Source organism: Patagioenas fasciata, chromosome 10, assembly GCF_037038585.1.
Source record: "Patagioenas fasciata isolate bPatFas1 chromosome 10, bPatFas1.hap1, whole genome shotgun sequence".
Taxonomy (NCBI): domain Eukaryota; kingdom Metazoa; phylum Chordata; class Aves; order Columbiformes; family Columbidae; genus Patagioenas; species Patagioenas fasciata.
The window spans coordinates 4,956,688-4,978,806 of NC_092529.1; the positions used below are offsets into that span (position 1 = coordinate 4,956,688).

General features: G+C 60.6%; 1 protein-coding gene across 5 annotated transcripts; it reads left to right on the forward strand.

Annotated features, from left to right (window-relative positions):
- The first annotated feature begins 196 nt into the window (after positions 1 to 196).
- On the forward strand, positions 197 to 21,272 carry USP19 (ubiquitin specific peptidase 19). 5 transcript variants are annotated; one of them, XM_071812976.1, is made up of 26 exons: positions 197 to 324; positions 4,189 to 4,433; positions 7,329 to 7,457; positions 8,007 to 8,140; positions 8,452 to 8,859; positions 9,177 to 9,444; positions 9,555 to 9,711; positions 9,817 to 9,888; positions 10,420 to 10,535; positions 10,855 to 11,069; positions 11,368 to 11,569; positions 11,657 to 11,790; positions 11,970 to 12,128; positions 12,215 to 12,325; positions 12,481 to 12,591; positions 12,749 to 12,850; positions 13,147 to 13,287; positions 13,470 to 13,588; positions 13,804 to 13,941; positions 14,031 to 14,395; positions 15,058 to 15,168; positions 15,683 to 15,899; positions 16,178 to 16,330; positions 16,423 to 16,586; positions 16,672 to 16,850; positions 21,053 to 21,272. In XM_071812976.1, the coding sequence occupies exons 2-26, from the start codon at positions 4,325 to 4,327 to the stop codon at positions 21,191 to 21,193; spliced, it is 4,155 nt and encodes a 1,384-aa protein (XP_071669077.1). In that variant the 5' UTR covers positions 197 to 324; positions 4,189 to 4,324; the 3' UTR covers positions 21,194 to 21,272. The 5 variants fall into 5 exon arrangements, with proteins under 5 accessions (XP_071669077.1, XP_065701471.1, XP_071669075.1 ...); XM_065845399.2 differs by lacking the exon at positions 21,053 to 21,272 and adding an exon at positions 18,614 to 19,515; XM_071812974.1 differs by lacking the exon at positions 21,053 to 21,272 and adding an exon at positions 18,632 to 19,515.
- The last annotated feature ends 847 nt before the right edge of the window (positions 21,273 to 22,119 follow it).

Here is a 22,119-nt window from a genome sequence, read left to right on the forward strand (position 1 = left end):
CCGCCCGGCCCGTTGCCATGGGAACGCCCCGGCAGCTCCGGGCCGATCGCGCCCTTGCCCGCCCTTGGGGGCGGAGCGTCCCCCACGCGCCGTGATGGCACCACGGCGGCGTCGTTGCCATGGCACCGCCGGCACAGGGAGGGAACGAACCAGCAGCCGGCCCTGTCCGCGTCACATGACCGCTCTCCCCCGTCGCGCTTCCGTGTCACGTGGGGCTCCTTCGCCGGCTTCCGGAAGTGCGTCACGGGCTCGGGCCTGTCTCCTGAGTCGGCCCGCTCGGAACTTCGGCTGGAAACGGAACAGACCGGAGCGGCGGGCGGGGCCGTGAGTGCGGGGCGGGCTGGGCCGGCCGGACCTGCGCGGCGGCGGCGGGGCCCGGCGGGGTGGGGAGCGGCGGCCGGGGTGAGGGCTGGAGCTGCGGCGGCGGGCAGGGCCCGGAGGCGGTGTGAGGCCGGGCCGGGCAGCGAGGCGGGGCGGGAGCAGGCAACGGATGGCGGTGCAGTGAGGGGGCCCGAGGCGAGAGGGACTGGTGGGGGCAGGAGGTGGGGGTGGACATCGCAGCCCTGGACACAGCAGGCGGGCCGAGCTCGGTGGCCTCAGGCGGGAGCCGCGGGGCTGGGCCGCTGCCCGGGGGATGATGCCCTGCCTGCCTGGGCGCACTGCCTGTGCCCGCGGGCGGGTGGGCAGAAGCACCGTTCCCCGGCTCCTTCCTCCCGCCGAGTGCTTGAGGCCGGGGGGTAGCAGCACAGGAGAGGCCAGGGATCCGGCTGCTGCCTGGTCAGACTCATCTTCCCCGGAGACTTGTCAGGGCCTGGGGCGCCTGCCAGGCTCCCCACGCAGCACAGCTCTAAGGGCTCGCTGCTGTCACGGTGCCTTGGGGACACGGTGCTTTCCACGTGGGTTGGAAGCATTGTGTGTGGCAGTGCTGGGTGTCTGCTCTGCGCTTGTCCTGGCTCGGCTTGTGTGTCAGGAACACCGAGAAACCGAGCTAAGAGACGAGCTTGAGTCTTGAGATTTCTGATCCCTTGGGGGAGACAAGGTGCAGAAGGTGATGGAAGTATATGTACACACCACGGAAGTGTTTCTGTCAGCTGAATTCAGCATGTGGAGGAGCCGGATGTCTGTGGAGGAGGAGGCTGGGGGTGGTCAGGCTCCTCCACAGTTACGCCAGTAAACCCCTTTGGATGCTGAGCAGGGGGTTGCTGCAGGCAAGGGGTTCTTTTCGTGCTGAGTGCTAAATGTGCCCCAAATGTGGGGATAAAAGATTGCATCTAGTGCACCTTCTACTGTCATTCCCTGAGGATTTACACTAGCCTGATCTGGCGTTGCCATGGGAAAGGGCAGCCGTTCTCCCTGGGCTCTTGCTCCTGTTTCCAAATGCTCCCGTCTCTCGGGCCAGTGAAAGTGTTTGTACAGCCCCAGCACGAACTGGGTTGGGTAACTATTCCAGGGTAAGGCAAACTTAGCAGAAAGTTGTTTTGCTCTGGCTTCTTGATCCGACACATGCTACAGCCATGTGGGTGCTCGTGCCAGCACAAAGGCTGGGAGAGCAGAGGGTACAGGAGACACCTCCTCCCTCAGCAGCGTGGCTGGACTTTCTCAGTGCAAGGAAGGGTTGTGTAAGGTTTGGTGTGAGTGCTCGGCCCATCAGGTGCTTCTCAGAGGTACATCTGGCATCTGGCCAGGGCAGCATTTCACCACCGCTCCCTTGCCATGGCTCCCACAGTGCTGATATTCTTGTAACTATGATGCCAAAACCTCTGTGCTTCTGCACACCCGGGGACTGAACATCCCACCTGGGTGCACGTTTCATAGTGGCAAAGAGACAGAAAGTCTTGGGGGTTAGGACAGATTAATGGAAGTAACATGTGCCTTGCCTGCACTCCTCTGAAACCCCATAGTGCCAACAGTGGCCTTGGTCCACCATCAGTCTGGCAACTGGAGCTGAGCAGAGCCCCAGTCCCGCTCGGTTCCTGCCTGCTGTTAGAAATAACTGTTGCCAGAGCGCCCGAGAGAGCTGAGCCCTCAGCGAGGCATGAGAGCAGCAGGCTTCTCACAGATGAGTGGCAGCAGACACGCAGCCCTGGCTCTGCTCAACCCTTCCTGGCCAGAGGATGATCTTTCTCAGCCCTTCAGGACCCCTTTCAGAGCTTGCTGTCACCCTGCACGGCAGTGACCCTGTGCCACCCTTCTGGAGATGCGGGAAGGAGGCGATGGAGCCTCACCTGGCAGTGCGCAAAGCAGTTGCTGCTTCTTGTCTTGCGCTCCTCGTGGGTCTTTTACCTTAGAGGCGAAAGAAATTCAACAAAAACCACTTTCCTGTGTTTGCTGAGCCTGGGTGAGATTTCTCAGCACCAGGGAGCATCTGTAGCCAGCCTGTTTCAGTGCTGGTGGAGAGTGGAGCTGAGCAGCAGCGTGTGGCAATGCCAGCGTTGGAGGCCTAGCCTTGCAAACCACAGTTGTGTTCGCTGCTGCAGGGGCCCCTTGCCATTCCCTGTGCAGCCAGAAGTGCTGCTGCCTCCTGGGTAGACCCAGCACAGCTTGGGGACAGCACTGCTGTCCTCCCACACTACTTCAGATTCTCGGGGATGATGTTGGGGACCTCTCAGCATCTCAGTCTCCAGGTTGTCTCAGACCCCTCCTGCTGCGGGTGGTGGGAATTGCCTTTGCAAGGCAGCCAGGCTGGACTTGGCGCTTGAGCTTTTTGCTTGGCTTTGGTGGCTCTTGGCTACGAGGGCGAGTTGGCGTGAACAGGAGCAGTTTAGGTGCAGCACCTGTCGTGGGGCTTTGCTGGAGCTGAGGGCAGGGCAGGATCGCTTTGCTCTCTGAGGTCCCTTGCAGTTTGTGGCTATGACTCCATGTTTGTGGCTACATGTTGCCCTGAGTGTTTCTAGAACACAAACACCCTGGTGATGTGGGGTGGGCAGCACAGAGCTGCTGGCATGCCCCCTCCCACCAAATGCTCTATTGAAGGTATCTTCTGCCCCCGGCCATGCCCAGCAGAGCTGTGGGGTCTGTGCTTGGTACAGAGGTGGGGGCAGGACGGGGGGTTTCCCATGGCACAGCAGGCTTGGTGGAGCTGGGCTAGACCAAGATGCTGTCAGGCTCAGCTCTGTGTCCTCAGATGGGAATGGAGCTGCGGGATGAGGTTTGAATTGATGCACTGGGAGCTGTTTCAGGCTGCTAGTGCCTGGGGTGGTCAGGATCTGTGCGGCTGGGGCAGCGGAGGGGGAACCCTTCCCAGATCTCTGCTTTCGCCACCTCCACAAAGGCACCTCGAGTGAGACTGTTTTCAGTGGGTTGTTCCAACTCTTTTCTGTCAAAGCCGTGAACACTCGAGGGTGAAACCGGAGAGCGAAACTGAGACCAGCCCTTGGGCCAGTAGCTTCCAAACCCTGTAGGGGAGCTGGCTGTGCCTGGGAGGGCATGTCTAAGAGGGCAGGGGCAAGCACCCTGCCCGCCCTGCCCTCTCTCCAGGGCATGTGGAGCAGAGGTGTCCTGTTTCCTGGCCCCGCTGACGCTGTCTGTAAACTGACAGGGAGATGAATAAGCAAGGTACAGTCAGTGCTGGTTGAGCTCTCATCTGGTGGGCAGAAGAGGAGGAATACTCCTCTCGCTAGGGAGCTCTGCTCTCATCTGTCGCAGGAGACTGTCCGGAGCCTGCTCCTGCTTCTCTTCTTTCTTCCTTCTTAGGGTGTTGCTCACTCCTGTTCCCGCCCACTTGTGTAGGGCACTGTTTGACTGAAATATCTGCCCCTTAAGCCATTGGAGGGTGCCCCAGATGACCCTGCAGGCTGTATTTTGCAGGTTGGGGCCGCCCTGTGTCCTCAGCCTCAGCTCTGCCTGTGAGTGTTGTCAGTGCCGGTGGCTCCCCTGGGCTGGTGTTGCTGTAGTGGAAGCTGTGAATGTGACAATTGCTTTCCAGGTTTTTAATACTTGCCACATATGGGAAATCCCTGGTTGTATCTTGTGAGCTTTGACAAGCCTGTGTTTTTGGCAGTAAGTGTTGGGACAGCTGGGATGAGGTTGGCTTCCTCATTGTGTGGGGCTTCCCATAAATGCCACAGTGAAGGTCATGTGAGGGCACTGGCACTGGGAGGGCCCTGCGCTGGGGCAGAGAGTGGATCCTGGTGCTGCTGGGCCTCTCTACCTGCTCCTTCTGCCACACTTGCTCTCTCCTCTCTTTAGGCCACTAGTTCCTTGCCAAAGAATTTGACCACAGAGAGTCGCCAAGATAGCTGGGCCAGGAAGAAAACGTCGCACCCCTGACCCAGACTCCATTACCGACCCTGGTGGGCCGTTTGTGTCCTCCAAACGGCTGAAAATGTCCAGCAGCACCAATGCCCCTGGTCAGAGAAGAGTGTCTCGGGGCTTGGATGATGCCGCCAACAAGAAGAAGCAGAAGGATCGAGCCAACCAGGAGAGCAAGGAAGGTGAGAGCCCCCTGGCAGTGCTGTGACCAACAGGCCCATGGTGTCTCAGGAGCTTCACAGCCATCTGCTGCAGGATAAGCAGATTTAACTAATCGCTTCCTGCAGCTGATGGTAACCCGTGTGATGTGGGATCCTCTTCGGCACGGTGTCCTCCCCAGACCTGTAACCTTCTTCCTTTAGGTGCAGCTTAGCCCCAGCAATGTGAGGAAGGTCAGGCCTGTGGCTTTATTAGCTTCAGCCTGGAGTTGTTGTTGGTGATTGTTTCTACGCTCTGCTTTCAGCTGGGGCTGAGCTGCCTCAGTCCAGTGGCAACTGCACTCAAGCCTGCAGGTGTTCTTGCAGCTGGAGGTGTTGCTGCTTCCCCACTGGCTTGCAGGAGCCAGGTACTGCGAGGAAGCAACTGGGTGCCTGCAGCACCCACCGAGTGCAGGGCCCGTGGGTGGGGCTGGTGTTTTTGTTTCTGTGTCAGGGCAAGGTGTGGCTCGAGTGGAATAGTTGCTGTGGAGTAATTATCTCTGTAGCTGCTGCGTATCCGATGACAAAACCGATGCTTCAGGTGCAGGCTCTGGTGCTGGGCAGGGAATGCTTGCGGGCAGGATCCAGGCAAGAGTTCCTGCAGCACGGGAAAGTTGCTTGATCGCTGTGCCTGCTCCGTTATGACTGTTGTAGCCTTAAAATCGCAGTGTGTTTTATGGGGTAAGGTACACAAGTGCTTGCTGAGACTTGTGCAGTGCCTGATACAGAACCCCATGGTGCAGAGTGTGCAGTGCTGTGCCTTCCCTCATGTGGGAGGTGTGTTCAGTTTCCAGTGAGGCCAGACCTGCTGCACCCCCTGATGTGGGGGTGTTCTTGGGGTTTGTGGTGCAGCTGTGCTGCCTTCATCCTCTCTGTGCAGGGATGACAGGGGCTGGAGCAGCCCGTAGCTCCTCCAGGCAGTGCCGCTACAGTGCTCCTCACGCTGCCCGCCCCACTGGCACCTCCACACCAGTGACTGGTGGTCATCAGAGGCTTCGTGCTGGTTTGCAGCTGGTCAAGGGAAGGCAGTGACAGCCCTCTGAGTGCTCCAGGGTGGAGACAGCTCCTGTGGCCACTGGTTCTTTCCTCCAGGCTGTGACTTTGAGTCCCTTGCCTGGCAGAGCTCACTGCCCTGTGGGGGTGGAGCAGGCCCAGAGATGCTTCTGGCAGTTGGAGGTAATCCTGTGGGGAGCAGGGATTAGGTGTCAGGTCAGTTTTGTTCCCTGGCCTGATCTGGAAGGAAGTTTCAGCTGCAGACATTGGCAGCCTTGGCAGGAATGGGAATGTTAAAGTGCAGCTGGGCCACGTGGTTCTCTCATTACAACAGAATTGGTTTGAGTACACCCAAACAGCGGGTTCTCCCTGTCCCATCCAGGCTGGACTCCTCTACGTGGTTGGAGGCTGAGGGCCTGGTGTGCTGAGCTTGGTTACCACAAGCTCCACACTGAGATGTGCTTTAAAGCAGTGCAGTAATGTTGAATTGCTCTCACTGTGGTGCTGGCTAGACTGGGACATGGTGGTGTGGCCCAGAGCAACCATCCTGCGGTTCCACAGACAGGGCTGGGGGAAGGGAGAGGTGTGAGAAAGCTGAGGAGAGAAATTATCAGCGTGTGCAGGATGAAAGGTCCAGAAGAGAACGAGGTGATGTGTGAAATTTTGGGCATCAGAGTGCCAGCCCTGAGGTGATGGAATGACAGACCTGCCCGTGCTCTGCTTCTCTGCCCACCAGTGTCTCGCCCTGAGCTTGAGCAGGCTGAGACCACCCAGGAGAAGGACTCAGAAGAGGGTAAGTTGAGGTTTGCACTGGCTGTCAGTGCATGGCCACAGAGTGCCCTTGCCGAGGGATTTGAAGCTCTCACCTTGTCGCTGTCCCTTGCTCTGGTGTTGAGCAGAACTAACCTGACCGCTCCCTTGCCCCAGTGTTGATGTTAACAAGACACAGCCTTCTCAGGGCAGAGCAGAGTGCACGTGGCTGGGAAGGGCTGTCTGCAAGGAAGAGGCCCTGGGCACATGGCAGGCTGCTTCCCATCGCGTGTCACAGTGCCACTGAGCGCAGTGCTGAGGCATCTTACTGCCAGGATCTGTCCTTGTTTACGAGCAGGGAGCTGGGCCAGGCTGGGAAGATCCTGAGCTGAGTCAACCAATGGGCGCTGCTGGCTGGTTTCTGCTTTGAGGACTAAGTATGACACCCTTGTGCCACAGAGGATAGAACAAATTGGTTGAAATTAAGGTGCCTGAATCACCTTTTTGCCTTGAAGACCTCAGGGCACCACAGGGCCAGACCTGGAGCCTGGCAGGCACCTGACAGAGGTTGCACCTGCAGCGGAATGATGCTGCTGCAGCATTTTCTCCCTGGATGCAGCGCTGCTACCAGGCTGGGCAGCCTACCCGTGTTTCAGCCGTCTTAGCAGTGCTCACCTGGCAAGGTACAGTGCTCATGGCGGTTACAGACAGGCTGCTTGGTTTGCATATGCAAAGGGGAAATGGCAATTTCTGGTTGTGGTCAGAATCCATTCAAATCCCCCAGAGTAATTCTGTGGCTTCCTTGTTCCCTGTGAAAGCAGCAATTGCTTTGTAGTTGGCAGGAGCCGCCCCTTCTTCTCATCCATCTCTGCTGCATGTGACAGGGCCGAGAGCAGCGCTGCCTTTCTGATCTCTCCAGTTCCCACCGGGATTCACCTGCCCCTCTGCAACATGCACTCATGTTTGCAACCTGTCTGGTGAGAGGAGGTTGCAAGTGTCCCGTTTAATTGGCATGATCTGTGCTCTCATGTTGACCTTGAACTGAGTGTGTCTTCAGGCTCTTTCTCCCCAGCCAAGGCGTGGGCACCACAGGCTCATGCCCCAGCGAGTGAGTGACACTTCCGTCCCTCTTCCTAGAGCTGCTGCTGGACTGGAAGCAGAACGCCGACGAGATCATCGTCAAGCTGAAGTTGGGCAGTGGAGCTCTGAAGGTGGAGGACGTAAATGCTTCTTTCACTGACACGGACTGCGTGGTCAAATTACCAGGTAATGGAGCAGCTGTTGCAATTGTTTCTTCAGCAAGCCTTGGCACAGCTCTGGGCTAGACATGGGGCCTATCCAGGCAGGCATAAAACCTTTCCTTCAGAGGCAATGCCCTGCCGTCAGCTGGCACAGGTTCAGCCAGCAGGCAGGGCCAGTCCAAGAGCAATGTAAAGAAAGAAGGATATAGAGCTGAGGAGGACAGGAGTGGCCTCTGCACCAAGCGAACTAGTGCCTGCTTGGTGCATCTCTGTCTCCGACTCGCTGAGATGACTGTGTTGGCCCTGGGTATCCTTTGGAAAAGTGACTGTTCCCCTGAGGGCAGGGAGGCCCAGGGCCTTCCCTCTGGGCAGGGGGCCAGCCAGATGTACAAAGCAAATCCAGGGAAGCTGGCTGAAGCCCTGATGGCTCCTGGGGTGTGGTGGCAGCCTGCCTGCAGCCTCCTTGGCTCAGGATGAGTGCTCCCTTGATGCTTGGGGCAGGTGACAGGGGGCTGTGGGTTAGGTGACAGCTGCCTGGAGCACTGCCTGAGGTGCTGTCCCTCTCTGTTTGCAGACGGGCGCCAGTGGAGCTGTCATTTTTCTGAGGAGATCGAGGGCTCCTGCAGCAAGATCCAGTGCAAGAAGGGCAACTTTCTACATCTTGTGCTTCAGAAGAAGATCCCACTCCATACCTGGTCTTCACTTCTGGTGAGGAGAGGGGCATCTGCCTTTAGAGGGAGTGGGGTTGAGGGTTTCACTCCCTGCTTTTGAGCTGCCTGGGGAGTGATGTGGGGCACATCCTGCATCCACGTGCTGCATGAGGATACTGAGCCAGCTGCCTGTGTCCCAGGGAGGGTGATGTCATTGTACCCTGCTCCTGCCTGCCACATAGCCTTCAGGTCCCAGAACAGAGCCCCAGCATGCTCTGGTAAAGAGGAGTGAGTGTGAAAGGCTGGCAGAGAGTATGGGAGATACTGCTACCTGCATACCTTCCCAATGTTCTTTGCTGATTTTTACAGAAGAAAAGGAAAGACGGATCCAAAGAGCTAGCCAAAGGGGCCACATGCTGGGAGAATGGGAAGGAGAAGGCTGCTTCCTCAGAGCTGGCCCCTGAAGAGCCAAGGGCTGAAGGTACAGAGCTGCCACGGTCCCGGCGGGAGTCCTCCAACCCCAAACGCACGCCGGGAAGAAGTGAGGCCCTGGGAGGGAAGAGCCCAGCCAACCTAGGGACGCAGAGTGGCCCCAGCGCCAAGCGGGCAGTGTACCTCAAAGTGGCTCCCACTGAAGAGGAACTGAATGCCAGAGTCACCGGGAGCGTGGAGACCAGCAAAGGGCACAGTGGGAGGGCAGGCAGCCGCCGTAATGGCAGAGCCAGCCAGGTCGATGCGCCCACAGCCCTCACGGACCTTGCACCACCACTGGAGAAGGTACCTGGGGACCCAGGGGAACAGGGCACCATTCTTTCCTCAGCCCACACACAGCAGATGCTGCTCGCGCAGGCACCCATCCCTGCCCATGAGATGAGTTCTGCAGGTGGTGCTGGGGCTGGTGTGGGCCTGGCTGTGGTGGGGGAGAGGGGGACATGGGGACCCTGCAGTCACTGGACTGTGGTGCTAACAGGGCCGGACTGAGCATGGAGTATGTGGGGGACATGGGCCGCATGGTGCGGGATTCACAATGGGTGGGTTGGGGCAGCTTGAGGATGATGGTGTTTGTTTTTCACTGTGTCCCTCTGTCTTAAAAGGCTGTGGCTTTGGCCAAGGAAGCTGTTCCTGTGGAGATGCCACCTCTTGCAGCTACCACTGAGGTGTTCCCCCACTGTGTTGCCACCTGTGTGGAGAAGAGGGTTTTGCAGCCAGGCAGCCCCGCTGAGGCCTTGCGGGGCCGGGACTGTGCACCTGCCCTGGGAGAGAGCTCTAAGAGTGTCCCAGTGGCCCCCCCTCCCATGGGCAGAGACGGTGAGAAGAGGGACTGGTCCAAGGATGACGTGGCTCTGGAAGCAGCAGCTGATGGTGAGCGACTGGAGCCCCAGGGGTTGGCCTGGTCAGGAAGGTCTGTCTGCTCAGGACCCTGCCCGGATCACCCTGAGGTAACTTGTCTCTCCATGACATTCCTCACTCAGAGCCAGAGCCTTTTGTGAGCCTGACCTTTGTCAAGAATGACTCATACGAGAAGGGCAATGACCTGGTGGTAGTGCATGTCTACGTGAAGGAGATCGACAAGGAGACATCCAAGGTGTTGTTCCGGGAACAAGACTTCACGTTGGTGTTCCAGACAAGGTACTAGCGTGCCTCAGGACTGTGCCAAGCTGCTGCAGAGCTCCTGGCTGTGGCCGGGTTACTTGTTTGTTCACTTTTTCTCACTCGCTCCAAATTTCTTTGCAGTGATGCAAACTTCCTTCGCCTCCATCCTGGCTGTGGGCCCCACACAGTGTTCCGGTGGCAGGTGAAGCTCAGGTGAGGCTCCTGTCATTGTGGCCCACATTGGGGTGAGGGAGCTGAGAGTGCAGAGCTGGAGCAGGAGTCAGTCCTGGCTGGCGGATCTGTGCAGGGAATGCTCATTCCTGCATGAGGGCCCCTCTTACACCATGCTGCAGTTGTGCCCGGAGCCTGGGCTGCCTTGGCACTTTGTGGTGGCTTGCAGGGGAGGAAATCCCAGTGCATCCAAGTGCCTGCTTGCCCATGGTTCCCCCCCAGCCTGTTCTAGAGCTCCTGGGGACAGAGCCAGACCAACCTGTCTGACTTTGGGTGGGATGTCCAGTAAGACGGGCATGTGGAGCCAAGCAGAACAGATCTGCCAGGAAAGGGCCCCTCTGTGTGCAGAGTGGCCAAGCTCGAGGGTTTCCACCCTTCTTTGCCAGGGAAATGTCAGGATCAATGCCAGATGGGTCCCTGCTGCCTGGAGGCCACGGCCCTGCCTTGCAGAGGCTTCAGCACGTCTGCTGGGGGGGTCCTGGGGCACTGTTGACTTGCTGCGTTGTTTTTCAGGAACCTCATTGAGCCAGATCAGTGCACATACAACTTCACGGTGTCTCGCATCGACGTCTGCCTGAAGAAACGCCAGAGCCAGCGCTGGGGGGGGCTGGAGGCTCCGGCAACACGAGGTCTGCACCCTGCCTTCTTGTCCTGCCTGCCTGCCACACCCCGGGGAGGGCACGGGCCCTCCTCACCACTGGTAGTGAGTGGCCAGATGGTACCAGATCCTCTGGTGCGGGGTTGTGGGGAAGGAGAGGGGCTGAGCAGGTGCTGGCATGGGGGGTGTGAGGCAGGATGAGCCAAGTGCCAGGGGAAGGGCACCACTGTTCCCCTTGCTCACCGGGAAGAGGGATAGGAGGGAGCCTGTGTGTGAGCATGTGAGCTCAGCCCCGCCTTGGGCAGCGCGTGGTGCTGCTAACCACAGGCCCACCCTTCCCCCTTTTTAAGGTGCAGTGGGTGGTGCAAAGGTTGCCATGCCTACAGGCCCTACCCCTCTGGACAAGAACCCCCCGGGCAGTAACCAACACCCCCTGTCCAGCAAGGAGGAGGCCCGAGCCAGCGACAAAGAGAAGCCACGTGTGGAAGATGGGGGTCTGGATGGTGTGGCAGCCCGGACAGCCCCAGAGCATGTGGCAGTGAAGCAAGAGCCGCACATCCCCTCAGTGAGTGGGGATACACCGGGTTTAACTTGGGTGGGGGGAAAAGGGGACCTATTTGTTCCTCTCGTGGGACCCTGCCTACTCGGTGTTGATTTGGGGACTGGCAGACTGTACCTGGAGGATGAGGTGGTGCTTCTCAGTCATAGTTATCAGGACTGGGGAAAGTGGTTGGCCTCTCTGTCCCAGTCTTGGTGGGAGATGGTGTAGTGGCTCCAGCCCAGCCACATCTGAGGAGTGCCTGGTGTTACCAGAGAGCACCCCCCCAAGTGCAGCACCTTCTCACCCACCTGTGTTTTGGCAGCCCAAACCAACGTGCATGGTGCCACCAATGACACACAGCCCAGTGAGCACTGAGAGCGTGGAGGACGATGAGGATGAGGACGAGAAGAAGAAGGTGTGCCTGCCTGGCTTCACCGGGCTGGTGAACTTGGGCAACACCTGCTTCATGAACAGCGTCATCCAGTCCCTCTCCAACACCCGGGAGCTGCGGGACTACTTCCATGGTGAGCCCGTGGCCGGGAGCCCAGCAGAGTCATGCCGCTGGGATGATACAGCCAGAAGCCGCCCTCACTCTCCCATGTCTCTTACAGATCGGTCCTTTGAGTCGGAAATCAACTACAACAACCCACTGGGGACAGGGGGACGCCTGGCCATCGGCTTTGCCATGCTGCTACGGGCGCTGTGGAAAGGCACACACCATGCCTTCCAGCCCTCTAAACTGAAGGTAGGGCCACCAGTGCTGCATGTGAGCTGCTGTGGGTCCCCAGCACCTCTCTCTGGGCATCTGGCTGCCCTACCAGTGCCTTTGAAAGCTGAGTGGGTGCAGCCATGCTTTGTGTGTGGGGCCAGCGGTGCTGCCCAGGGGGCTGCTGGCCAGCCCTGACTACTCTGCCCACCCCCCAGGCAATTGTGGCCAGCAAGGCCAGCCAGTTCACTGGCTATGCCCAGCACGACGCTCAGGAGTTCATGGCCTTCCTGCTCGATGGCCTGCATGAGGACCTCAACCGCATCCAGAACAAGCCCTACACAGAGACTGTTGACTCGGATGGGAGGCCTGATGAGGTGAGGATGTCCCTCCCTGAAGCTGCTGGGAGAGCAGCCCCAGCCCTGAGTGGTTCAGTGTCACACTGAGCCCTTTCTCACTGCAGGTGGTAGCTGAGGAGGCCTGGCAGCGACACAAGATGAGGAACGACTCTTTCATTGTGGACCTCTTCCAGGGCCAGTACAAATCCAAGCTGGTGTGCCCAGTGTGTTCCAAGGTACCGCAGCCCTGAAGGCTCTGTCTCTGTCCTGGCTATACACAGCAGGCTCCTGACCCTCAGAGAACACTGTCACTTGGGGCCGCTGGAGCTGCTGCCCCGATGATCTCAGCCACAAGCACTTCCCACAGCTGAGTGTGCTCTCCCATCTGCAGGTGTCCATCACCTTCGACCCCTTCCTGTACCTTCCCGTGCCCCTCCCGCAGAAGCAGAAGGTGCTGACTGTCTATTACTTTGCAAAGGAGCCGCACAAGAAACCCATCAAGGTAAAGGATACCTTCTACTCTGGGAAGATATCCTAAGAGGACTCCTGGAGGAACTCCTCAGGCAGCTGGTCATGTGCCAACAACCTGAGCCTTGTGTTAAGTATGGGCTCGCATGCCTTGGTGTGCTGTGACTGATGTGACACTTTCTTGGTGGCAGTTCCTCGTGAGTATCAGCAAGGAGAACTCCACTGCCATGGAGGTACTCGACTCAGTGGCCCACAGTGTGCGCGTGAAACCAGAGAACCTGCGTCTGGCAGAGGTGAGAACACTCAAGCTGGGGAGCAAGCCATGGGCTGCTCTTCTGGGTGCCCCAGTTCCCACAGCTGTACAGGGAACGTGGCCACTGACGGTCACTTGCCCATGTCCAACATATCCATGAGTTGGATTTTGTCTGTGGGTGGCTGTGTCCTGCATGGGCTGCTGCCGGGCAGGTCTCTGCTCAGAGTGCCTGGGCCACTGCAGCAGGGCAAGGGATGTCCATCCTCCCCTGGTGAGATGGTGAGCGGAAGCGTGGGGCAGCCTTCACACGGCCCCGCTCTGCTGCTTTCCTGACAGGTGATCAAGAACCACTTCCACCGCATGTTCCGGCCGTCCAGCTCACTGGACACGGTTTCCCCCACGGACCTGCTGCTCTGCTTTGAGGTGCTGTCCCCAGAGCTGGCCAAGGAGCGGGTGGTGGAGCTGCAGGTCCAACAGGTAAGGGGCAATACTGACACTGCTGGGAAGTATGAGGGAAGGCCGAGCCTACAAGTGGAGCTGAGCAGTACGGGGAGAGCTGCACATAAGGGTGATGAGCTGCAGCCAACACAGGTGCCCACTGAGGCTGCCTTGTCCCACCGGGGTGCCCTTCCCTACCTGATGGGTCTTTTCTTCTTCAGCGTCCACAGGTGCCCAGCGGCCCTGTCGCCAAGTGTGCAGCCTGCCAGAAGAAGCAGCTGCCGGAGGATGAGAAGCTCAAGCGCTGCACGAGGTGCTATCGAGTCGGTTACTGCAACGTGTGAGTTGGCCTGGTGCCTAGCAAGAGAGAGAGGGTCTCCTGCCTTCATGGGCTAGATGGGATAGCTCAGCCCACTGGGAAGAGATGGGATGGGCCTGGCCCTTGGTGGGGAGTCAGTCCAGCTTGTAGTGGTCCCCTTGTCCCCAACGCACCCCCATAGTCATGTCTGGAGTGGTGGTGGATGCTGGGTTCAGTGGGGGCTGTATGTGTTGCAGGGCATGTCAGAAAACACACTGGCCAGACCACAAGGCTTTGTGCCGCCCAGAGAACATCGGTTTCCCCTTCCTCATCAGCGTGCCGGAGTCCCGCCTCACCTATGCCCGCCTGGCCCAGCTGCTGGAGGGCTATGCAAGGTGAGGGTCCAGGGAAGGAGGGTGCATCTGCCCCCGAGCTGAGCTCGGCCCTGTGCCTCTCCAGCTCTGACTGCCACCTCTTTGCCCAGGTACTCGGTCAGCGTGTTCCAGCCTCCGTTCCAGCTGGGTCGGATGTCGCCAGAGCAGGGGCTGCAGCCTCTGCTCCCGGACAAGCTGGAGCCCCTGGCCAAGAGCAGCTGTGCAGCAACCACCTCTGTCCCTGAGCTGGGGGATGGGGACAGGGCTTCCAGCCTCCTGCAGGAACCCCCACTCTCGCCAGCTGTGCCTGAGCTGCACCCCGAGCTGGGGGACGCCGGCACTGTCCGGAGCAAGGTCCTGACAGCCAGGAGTTCCCTGCTGAGCTTGGATTCAGGCTTCTCTGAGCACATGGAATCGCAGGGCGACAGCTGTTGCGAGAAGGAGCCGTCCTATGAGAGAGCCCTCAAGCCAGAAGGTAAGAGGTGCTGCAGTGCTGACCGTGTCAGTGCCAGGAGCCCAGGGAGCTGTCCCTCCTTGGGCTCACCTCTCACCACAGCATTTGTTCTCTCTTTGGGAGCAAAGACCCTTGTGAACGCACATGAGGCCCTGGGAGCTGTGTTTTGGCAACGCTGCCCCACCTGAAATGCCTGCCTGCCCACGCTCTGCCCTGCCCTGACAGGGCCCGTGGGGCAGAGCACAGACCTGACTAGGAAAGAGTTTGGAGTGTTGTGGTGTTGTGGGAGAGGCTGGGAAGGCAGGGACTGGCAGAAGCCTCCAAGTCCCGTGGGTGGGCAGAGCCCAGTGTGGGCTGAGTCCCTCGAGGCTGTGAGCGCAGCATTTCCCTCGCTCTGACTCAGCTGCACGGGAGCAGCTTCTTGCGCTCGGCTGCCTGGCTGTCACGTTTCCAGACACTTGTCTCAGGATGGCAGCAATGTGCAGCGAAGGGGCAAGGCAGGCAGAGGAGCGCAGCTTGCCAGGGGCAGACGCCTGCTAAAAATAGTCAAGGACATGGGGCACGTGGTTGTGTCCCTGCAAGGCCGTAGCATGTGAGGTGGGGGTGGGGGCACTGTAGATTCTTGGCCCCTACGCAGGGCAGACAGGCAGTGCCACCACAGATCTGTCCCTACTTGTCCACAGCTGCCATCCCTGGGTACCAGCACACTCCAGACTCGCTGAGTGCTCGTGCAACGCAGTTCTACATCAACAAGATTGATGCTGCCAACCGAGAGCACAAGCTGGAAGATAAAGGTGAGCCCAGAGCCCTGGAAGGTGCCACCTTCATCCCTGGTGGCCTCTGGCAGGGTAGTGGATCTGCCAGGCCAGGGTGTCAGAGGTTGCCTGGCACAAGGTGAACCCAGATGTGATGGTGGTCCCAGTCTGGACAGTGATAGCTGCATCTGGCACAGGATAGGACAGGGCTCTGCTGCACAGAGCTGCTGCCTGGAAGCTCTTCTCAAGCATGACATTTCCTGCTCTCCTCAGCAAATAAACCAATTCCCTCTAACCTCCCACATCACGTCTGTGATCTCTGGGTCACCTCTTCTCTGAATGGGATGCTGGCATCCAGTGCTGGTTCTGCAGGCGTCGCTGAGAGGGGCTGTACCAGCCTTGACCCCTGCTACCCTGGGGTGATTAATCTGGCCGTGGGCTCTTGTCCGTTTCTGGCAGCACTGCGGGATCGCCAAATCAAGCCAGGGTGTGCAAGACTGCTCCTAGCCCCAGCCTAGTGGGGCAGATGTGTGAGGTGTGTGCCCCTTCACAGGTGACACCCCCCTGGAGCTAACAGACGACTGCTCCCTCGCCCTGGTGTGGAAGAACAACGAGCGCCTCAAGGAGTTTGTGTTGGTGGAGTCCAAGGAGCTGGAGTGTGTGGAGGACCCAGGCTCAGCCAGTGAAGCAGCCCGAGCTGGTCACTTCACCCTGGAGCAGTGCCTCAACCTCTTCACCAAGCCCGAAGTCCTGGCCCCGGAGGAAGCGTGGTGAGGAAGGCAGCAGGGTGGGTTCCAGCCCGTGGGCACAGGCAGCTGCGGGAGTTTCCCAGGAGCTGCCTGGGCCTGCATGCTGTTTCTTCTGGCAGCCAGGAGTTTTGGGCTGGCCTTGCCTGTGCACTGGGGATGGAGGCCCTAAGCCAGCAGGGAGCAATGCCAGAATCTCTTGGGTCCCCTCTGCCAGCCCCATGTGTGGGGGTACACCTTGGGGCTGGGCTGCAAGACTTGAGGCTGTCTCCACGCCGCTAATGAGCACACTCTGTCCCCAGGTACTGCCCCAAGTGCAAGCAGCACCGCGAGGCCTCCAAGCAGCTGATGCTGTGGCGGCTGCCCAACGTCCTCATTATCCAGCTCAAGCGCTTCTCCTTCCGCAGCTTTATTTGGAGGGACAAGATCAACGACATGGTGGACTTCCCTGTCCGGTGAGAGCCTGGGGAATAAAGTGCCTGTGCTGCCCTGCAGCCTGGCCTCTCCCTGCCTAATGCCAGCTGACTGTCCCCATGTCACTCCTCAGGAGCCTGGATCTGAGCAAGTTCTGCATCGGGCGGAAGGGCGAGCAGCAGCTGCCCATGTACGACCTGTACGCTGTGATCAACCACTACGGAGGCATGATTGGGGGGCACTACACGGCGTACGCCCGCCTGCCCAACGACAAGAACAGCCAACGCAGTGACGTGGGTGAGGACCTGCCAGCCTCGCTGCCCCCCGCCCCAGCTCCTGCAGCCGTGGCCCCTCTCCTTGCTTAACCCTTGTCTCCTCTCAGGCTGGCGGCTCTTCGACGATAGCACAGTCACCACCGTGGATGAGAGCCAGGTGGTAACCAGATACGCTTACGTCCTCTTCTACCGCCGGAGGAACTCTCCTGTGGAGAGACCCCTGCCAGGGCACCCCCCAGACCACCGAGCTGAGCGCACCCCCTCTACCGAAGCTGCTGCCAGCCAGGTGAGAGCTCATGTCTCTTCCAGCACTTTCGGAGCCACAGAGCCTTGAAATGTGCCCGTGTGCCCATGCGCAGGGCCCACCTCTGCCAGCACCCACGGAGCCTGGCGCAGCTGTGTTGTGGTGCTGAGCCCTTGTCGACACTAAAGAGCTTGCGCTGGCCGGGTGTTGGGACATATCTTGTCCTGTTCTCACTGTGAGCGTGGCGTGCTCCCTACCCTGAGGGACCACAGGAGACCTGGCTACAGCTACCGGCATGGGGAGGGCACCAGAGGAGCCCAGCCTCATGAGGGTCTGCACCGGGGGCAGGCTGGGAGCGGTGCAAGAGGAGCTGGCAGTGCTGGGGGCGGTGAGGACCTGCTCTCCACAGCCGCTCTCCAGGCAGGGTGGGGGACGCTTTCTGCTGAGGCCCAAATCGGGGCCAAGCTAGGTGCAAAAAAGGCAAATGCCAGTGCTGAGCGAGAGGCCTGGCAGCCTCTGCAGGGTGCTGAAACCTGCCAGATTGAGCTCTGCTGCCGGGTCACCCAGGAGGGAGGGGTGGGCCAGCCAACAGGGTGCTTTTGGCTCACACCGGCAGGGGACTGTTGGGCTGATCTTTGTGTGAACATCAGAAAAGATGACCCAGGTTGGAGCATGGTACAGCTCCCACCTAGCCGGGCCGCCCTGCGTCGCTGTGCTGCAGCCCTTTCCTCCGTGCTGGGCTCTCCTATGTTCCTGCGAGCTCTGAGGTTGATGCCCATCCTGTCGCTGGCACAGCATGTGCCCTGGGGGGCCCTTCTACCCTGGTCTCCCAGCCCCTCTGGCTTGTGCTGCCGTTGGTCTGGCACTGGTTAGGAATATCCCAGCTCTGCCCTTGCAGCTGGGGACAGGAGCCACTTGCCTCTGGGGACAGGGGCTGTCCGGCACCGTGGTGTCCCCCTGCCCAGGCTGATCCTGTCCTGGGAGCTGCACGTGTCCTGGAGCAGCCCCACTTGCTGTGGTTGGCCTGGGCCACAAAGAAAAGCTGCACTGCTCATCCCGCACCAGCTGCGGGAGCCTTCAGGGGCTCATGCAGCGCTGAGACTCCTTGTCCCCACACAGCACGGGGTCCATCAGGTCCCCCCATGGCACAGGGACTCGTGAAGCCCCTGCCAGCACCAGATCCCCTGCAGCAATTGGGTTTGTTGGATCCCACAATGGGGTGTGTTGGATCCCCCTGGGGCTCAGCGGGTCCCCAAGCACCTGGGACCACCCTCACCCTACCTCAGGCACTGGGTGACCTCCAGAGAGCTGCGCCCTGCGTGGCTGCCCTGTGTGATCCCCGGCGTAGCAAAGGGCCGGGCTGTGATTGGCTGCCTGTGCATAATCCTCCTGGAAGCTGGGCTACAATTGGTTGTTGGAGCATCCCCACCCACTGAAGCAGACCTGTGACTGGCTGTGTTGTGACTACGCCTCCTGCTCCTGCTGCCCCAGGATTTGCTGTCTTCTGAAAGATCCTGGTGGGATCACAAAGACTCAGCTGTTATTGGCTGCTGCCTGCCTGCTCCCCGCCTGGACCCACCAATGCCACAGCATCGGGATCCAGCTGCCCGCTCCCCTGCCCACAGCCCCATGAAGACCCTGCCTGGCAGCTGCCCACACCGAGCCACCCGCTGGAGCCCCTGAAGAGCGGCGGGGGCGGGTGCGACCGCGACGGTGCTGCATGGGGAGGCGGGCTGGCTGGGCACGGGGCGAGGGGTGTTGCCCATTGTGTTCTCCGAGTGCTGACGCAGGTTTCCACATCGCAGGCTTCTCTGATCTGGCAGGAACTGGAGGCTGAAGAACAAGAACTGGAGCTTGAAGCACCCCAAAGGCCTGCAAGAAACTCCTGGAGGCCCTGTGGCCAGAAGCGGAATCCAGACACCCCCCAGCATCCAGATGAAGGCTGCATCAGATATTTCGTCCTGGCCACCACGGCCGCAATTGTGGCTCTCTTCCTGAATGTCTTCTACCCGCTCATTTACCAGACCCGCTGGAGATAGGCACAGGCAAGCGGCCAGCTGTGGGAGCAGGGCTGTCAGGACACGTGCCATCGTGGGACACTATGCAACGAAGATGTTGGGCAGCAGGACAGAAACCACCGTGAAGGACTCACTGAGGGACGCGTGGGGCTGTCGGCTCCTGCCTGTCTGCTCTGGCATCTCCCGTGCCAGCTGGCAGAGCTGCCCAGCCAGCCCGCTGCTTTGCCAAGACACAGCCCAGGACCAGGAGCCCCTCAGCCCTCCCTTGCCTTTGCTGCCCAGCAGGACCAGGGTCGATCTCATGGGTACCTGCTGCTCAGGAAGAGACAGACGCTGCTGCAGCATGGCTGGGGCCTGGCACCCCTGGGAACATTGACTGCTTCTGCTCAGCTCCCAAAAAAGAAGCGGAAACCTGCTGGGAGGCTGCAGCAAGGGCAGGAAGCCCTGACACAGGTCCTGGCCATCTCTTTCAGCTGTGCTGCTGCGGGAGCATTGTGCACCCCGCAGCTGACAGGACCTGTGGCTCCTGAGCCAGCCCCATCCATCCTCCTGAGCCTCCTGGTGCCAGTGGCCCAGGCACTGGAAGCCATGTGTGCTGCAACCCTGTGCTGAGGCCTAGAGGGGTTTGTCACCGAGGGCTCAGGAGCTTCCCTGCTCAGCCCTACCATAGCTCCTTTCTGCAGGGCAGCTGCTGGGGAGCCTGATGACCCGGGCTGGGGTGTTCATGGTGAGCACCAGCCTCCGTGGGCTGCCAGCTCCCCTCGGCAGTGCTGTGGGGCACTTGGGCTGTCCCCGCTTCTCCGGAGCCGGTTGTCTGCTGGGGGAGCATGGCGCAGCACCTCATTTGCAAGGGGACCAACTGCCCTTGCTGCGGGGTCTGGAAGCACAGGTAGGACCTTGCTGTGTTAATAAAGCCGGGTTTTTCAAAGAGACACAGCATCCCTGTCCTGTGTGATGGGACCCCCGTGCAGGGGCAAGGACTCTGCGCCAGACCCCTCTCCAGCATGTGGGCAGGTGTCAGTGAGGTAGCTGCTGGTGGAGTCCCTGGCTCAGCCAGCACGGGGATCGTGCCCCAGGCTCTGCAGGGTGCCTGGCATCCCCTGTGCAGCAGTGGGCTCAGGGCAGAGCTCTGCCTGCCAGTGCCGTGGAGTACAGCCTGGGCTCATGCTCCCTCACCATGGGGCGGCAGCCACGGTGGGACAGGTGTAGGGTGTGGGGAGCCCAGCAGTGCCAGGGCACAGGCTGCAGCTCCAGCGGTGTGTGACATTGAGACGTGTTGCCCTTGGCTGAGTGTGGCTCAGACTGCTCTGGCGTGTTTGGGTGCGAGAGGTGACTTCAGAGCCCTGTGACTTCCTTTTCCGTCTCCGACGCTGTCCCTCTGGCGGTGCCCTTGGCTGGCTCGGGAAGGATGCTTGGCAGGGAAGGGGATTGCACGGGCTTCTGGCTTGGCCTTGAGTTGCACAGCAGGGAGCGCAGGGCTCCCGCTGCCTCAGTCCCACGCACCTCTTGCATGTGTGCTGCGATATCTTCCCCGCCAAGTGGGTCCGAGCTGGGGAGCCTGGCGGGGCTGTGCTGCGGTCATGAGATGCCCGTCCTGGAACAGTCGCCTCATTGTCTGCAGCTCCGGGGCTCGGCGGCTTCCCCCACTCGCCCACAGCGCTGGCCTCGTGGGGCTGAGTCAGTGCCCGGCGCCGGTGGGGTGACCTCTGCTCCGGTTGGTGCTGACGCCCCAGGGTTGGGGCGCACAAGCCCCTGCCTGCACCTGCCTGCCTGCCCTTCCCGGAGGTGGGTGGCCGGGAGCAAGGCCCAGGCTAAGCGCTCTCAGCTCTGGAAATCCCCTCTGGTGCTTTGCCTTTCCTCAGCAGGCACTGGCAGCCTGCCCCATGCCTCGCCGCTGCTCCCCAGGCTGGCTGCGTGCCCGTGCCGGGGCGCAGGGCGCTGCCAAACCAGCCCTGGCCATGGCAGTCCCGGGGCTGTGCGTGCCAGGCTAGGGAGAGATGGCAGTGCTGGGGACGCGCTGAGTGTGCTGCAGCCTTGCTCTCCTCTGTGCCAGGGGCCCTGCGCACACTGCCTTCCCCCGCCCTGCTACTTGGGACTGCAGCATGGGGTTTCCCCCACCATGGGGCTGTGTGTCTCCAGGAGCCTCGCAGCCTCCCAGGAGCGAGGAGGGAGAAAATGTGTGGGCAGGGTGCTGGTCTCCCTCTCACACCCACCTTCTGCTTGCAGGGACTGCCCCCCGTGCCGTTCGGATCCAGCCTGGCCACCGAAGGAGACCCGGCGCTGGCCGCAGAAGGCCTCCCCGAGCGCTTTGCCAGCCCCACCGAGCGCCCGGCCCCCTCCTACAGCAGCATGGAAGAAGTCGACTAGGGTGTCGCGGGGTGCCTGCCCCGGGGGGTGCGAGCTGGGCACTGGGGGGTGGGGGGACGGGAGAGTTGGGGTTTGTCCTGCACTCATTAAACTTGCTGAACTCCACTTGCCTCGGCTGCTCGCTGTCCCCTGTTGTGCCTTCTGAGCCACCCCAGGGCACCATGTCCCCCAGCACCCTGTTGTCCCCGGTGCCCTTGTGCCCTCTGTCCCCTGGTGTGCTGGGGCACTCTACAGGTCCATGTCCCCAAGTGCTCCTTGAAGTCCACTGTCCCTCTCAGGTCCCTTGGCAGTGCACCCTGCAGCTCCCTGTCCCCGCAGGATGCCCCTGATGTGCCTTGGTGTCCACTGTCCCCTGATGTCCCTCAGTGCTGGGTGTCTCTCAGTGTTCCCTGCTGCCGGGTGTACCCAGTGTTCCCCGGTACTCCCTGCTGTCCCCCGATGCACCTTGGTGTGTGGACTCCCTGCTGCACCCCGTTGCCCAGTGTCACCCAGTGCAGTCCTGCCACCACAGTGCCCGGTGTGCCCCCGTGCTGGTGGGCAGGACTGCCCGTCCCGGTGCCCGGTGTCCCCTGGCGCACCAGCGCCAGGACTGCGAGTCCCGGTGCCTCACCGCCCGGTGTGTCCCGGTGCGGGCTGGTGTGCCAGAGCTGCGAGTGCCCGCTGGAGCGCCCCCTACTCCTCTGTCCGCGCTGTGCCTTCTCGCCCAGTGTCCCCAGTGACTGGGGTATCCCCGGTGACGCCCCGTTCCCTGCTGTGCCCCGTCTCTTGGTTCCCTGCCGTGCGCTCTCTGCCCCGCTGCCCCCGTCTCGCCCCCCGCTGCCGGTGACGGTTGCGGCGGGACTGCAAGTCCCGTCAAGCCGCGGGCGGGCGGCGCGTCCAATGGGGCTCGGGGGGCGGTGCGGCCGGTCGCTGCCTCCGCCGCCGCC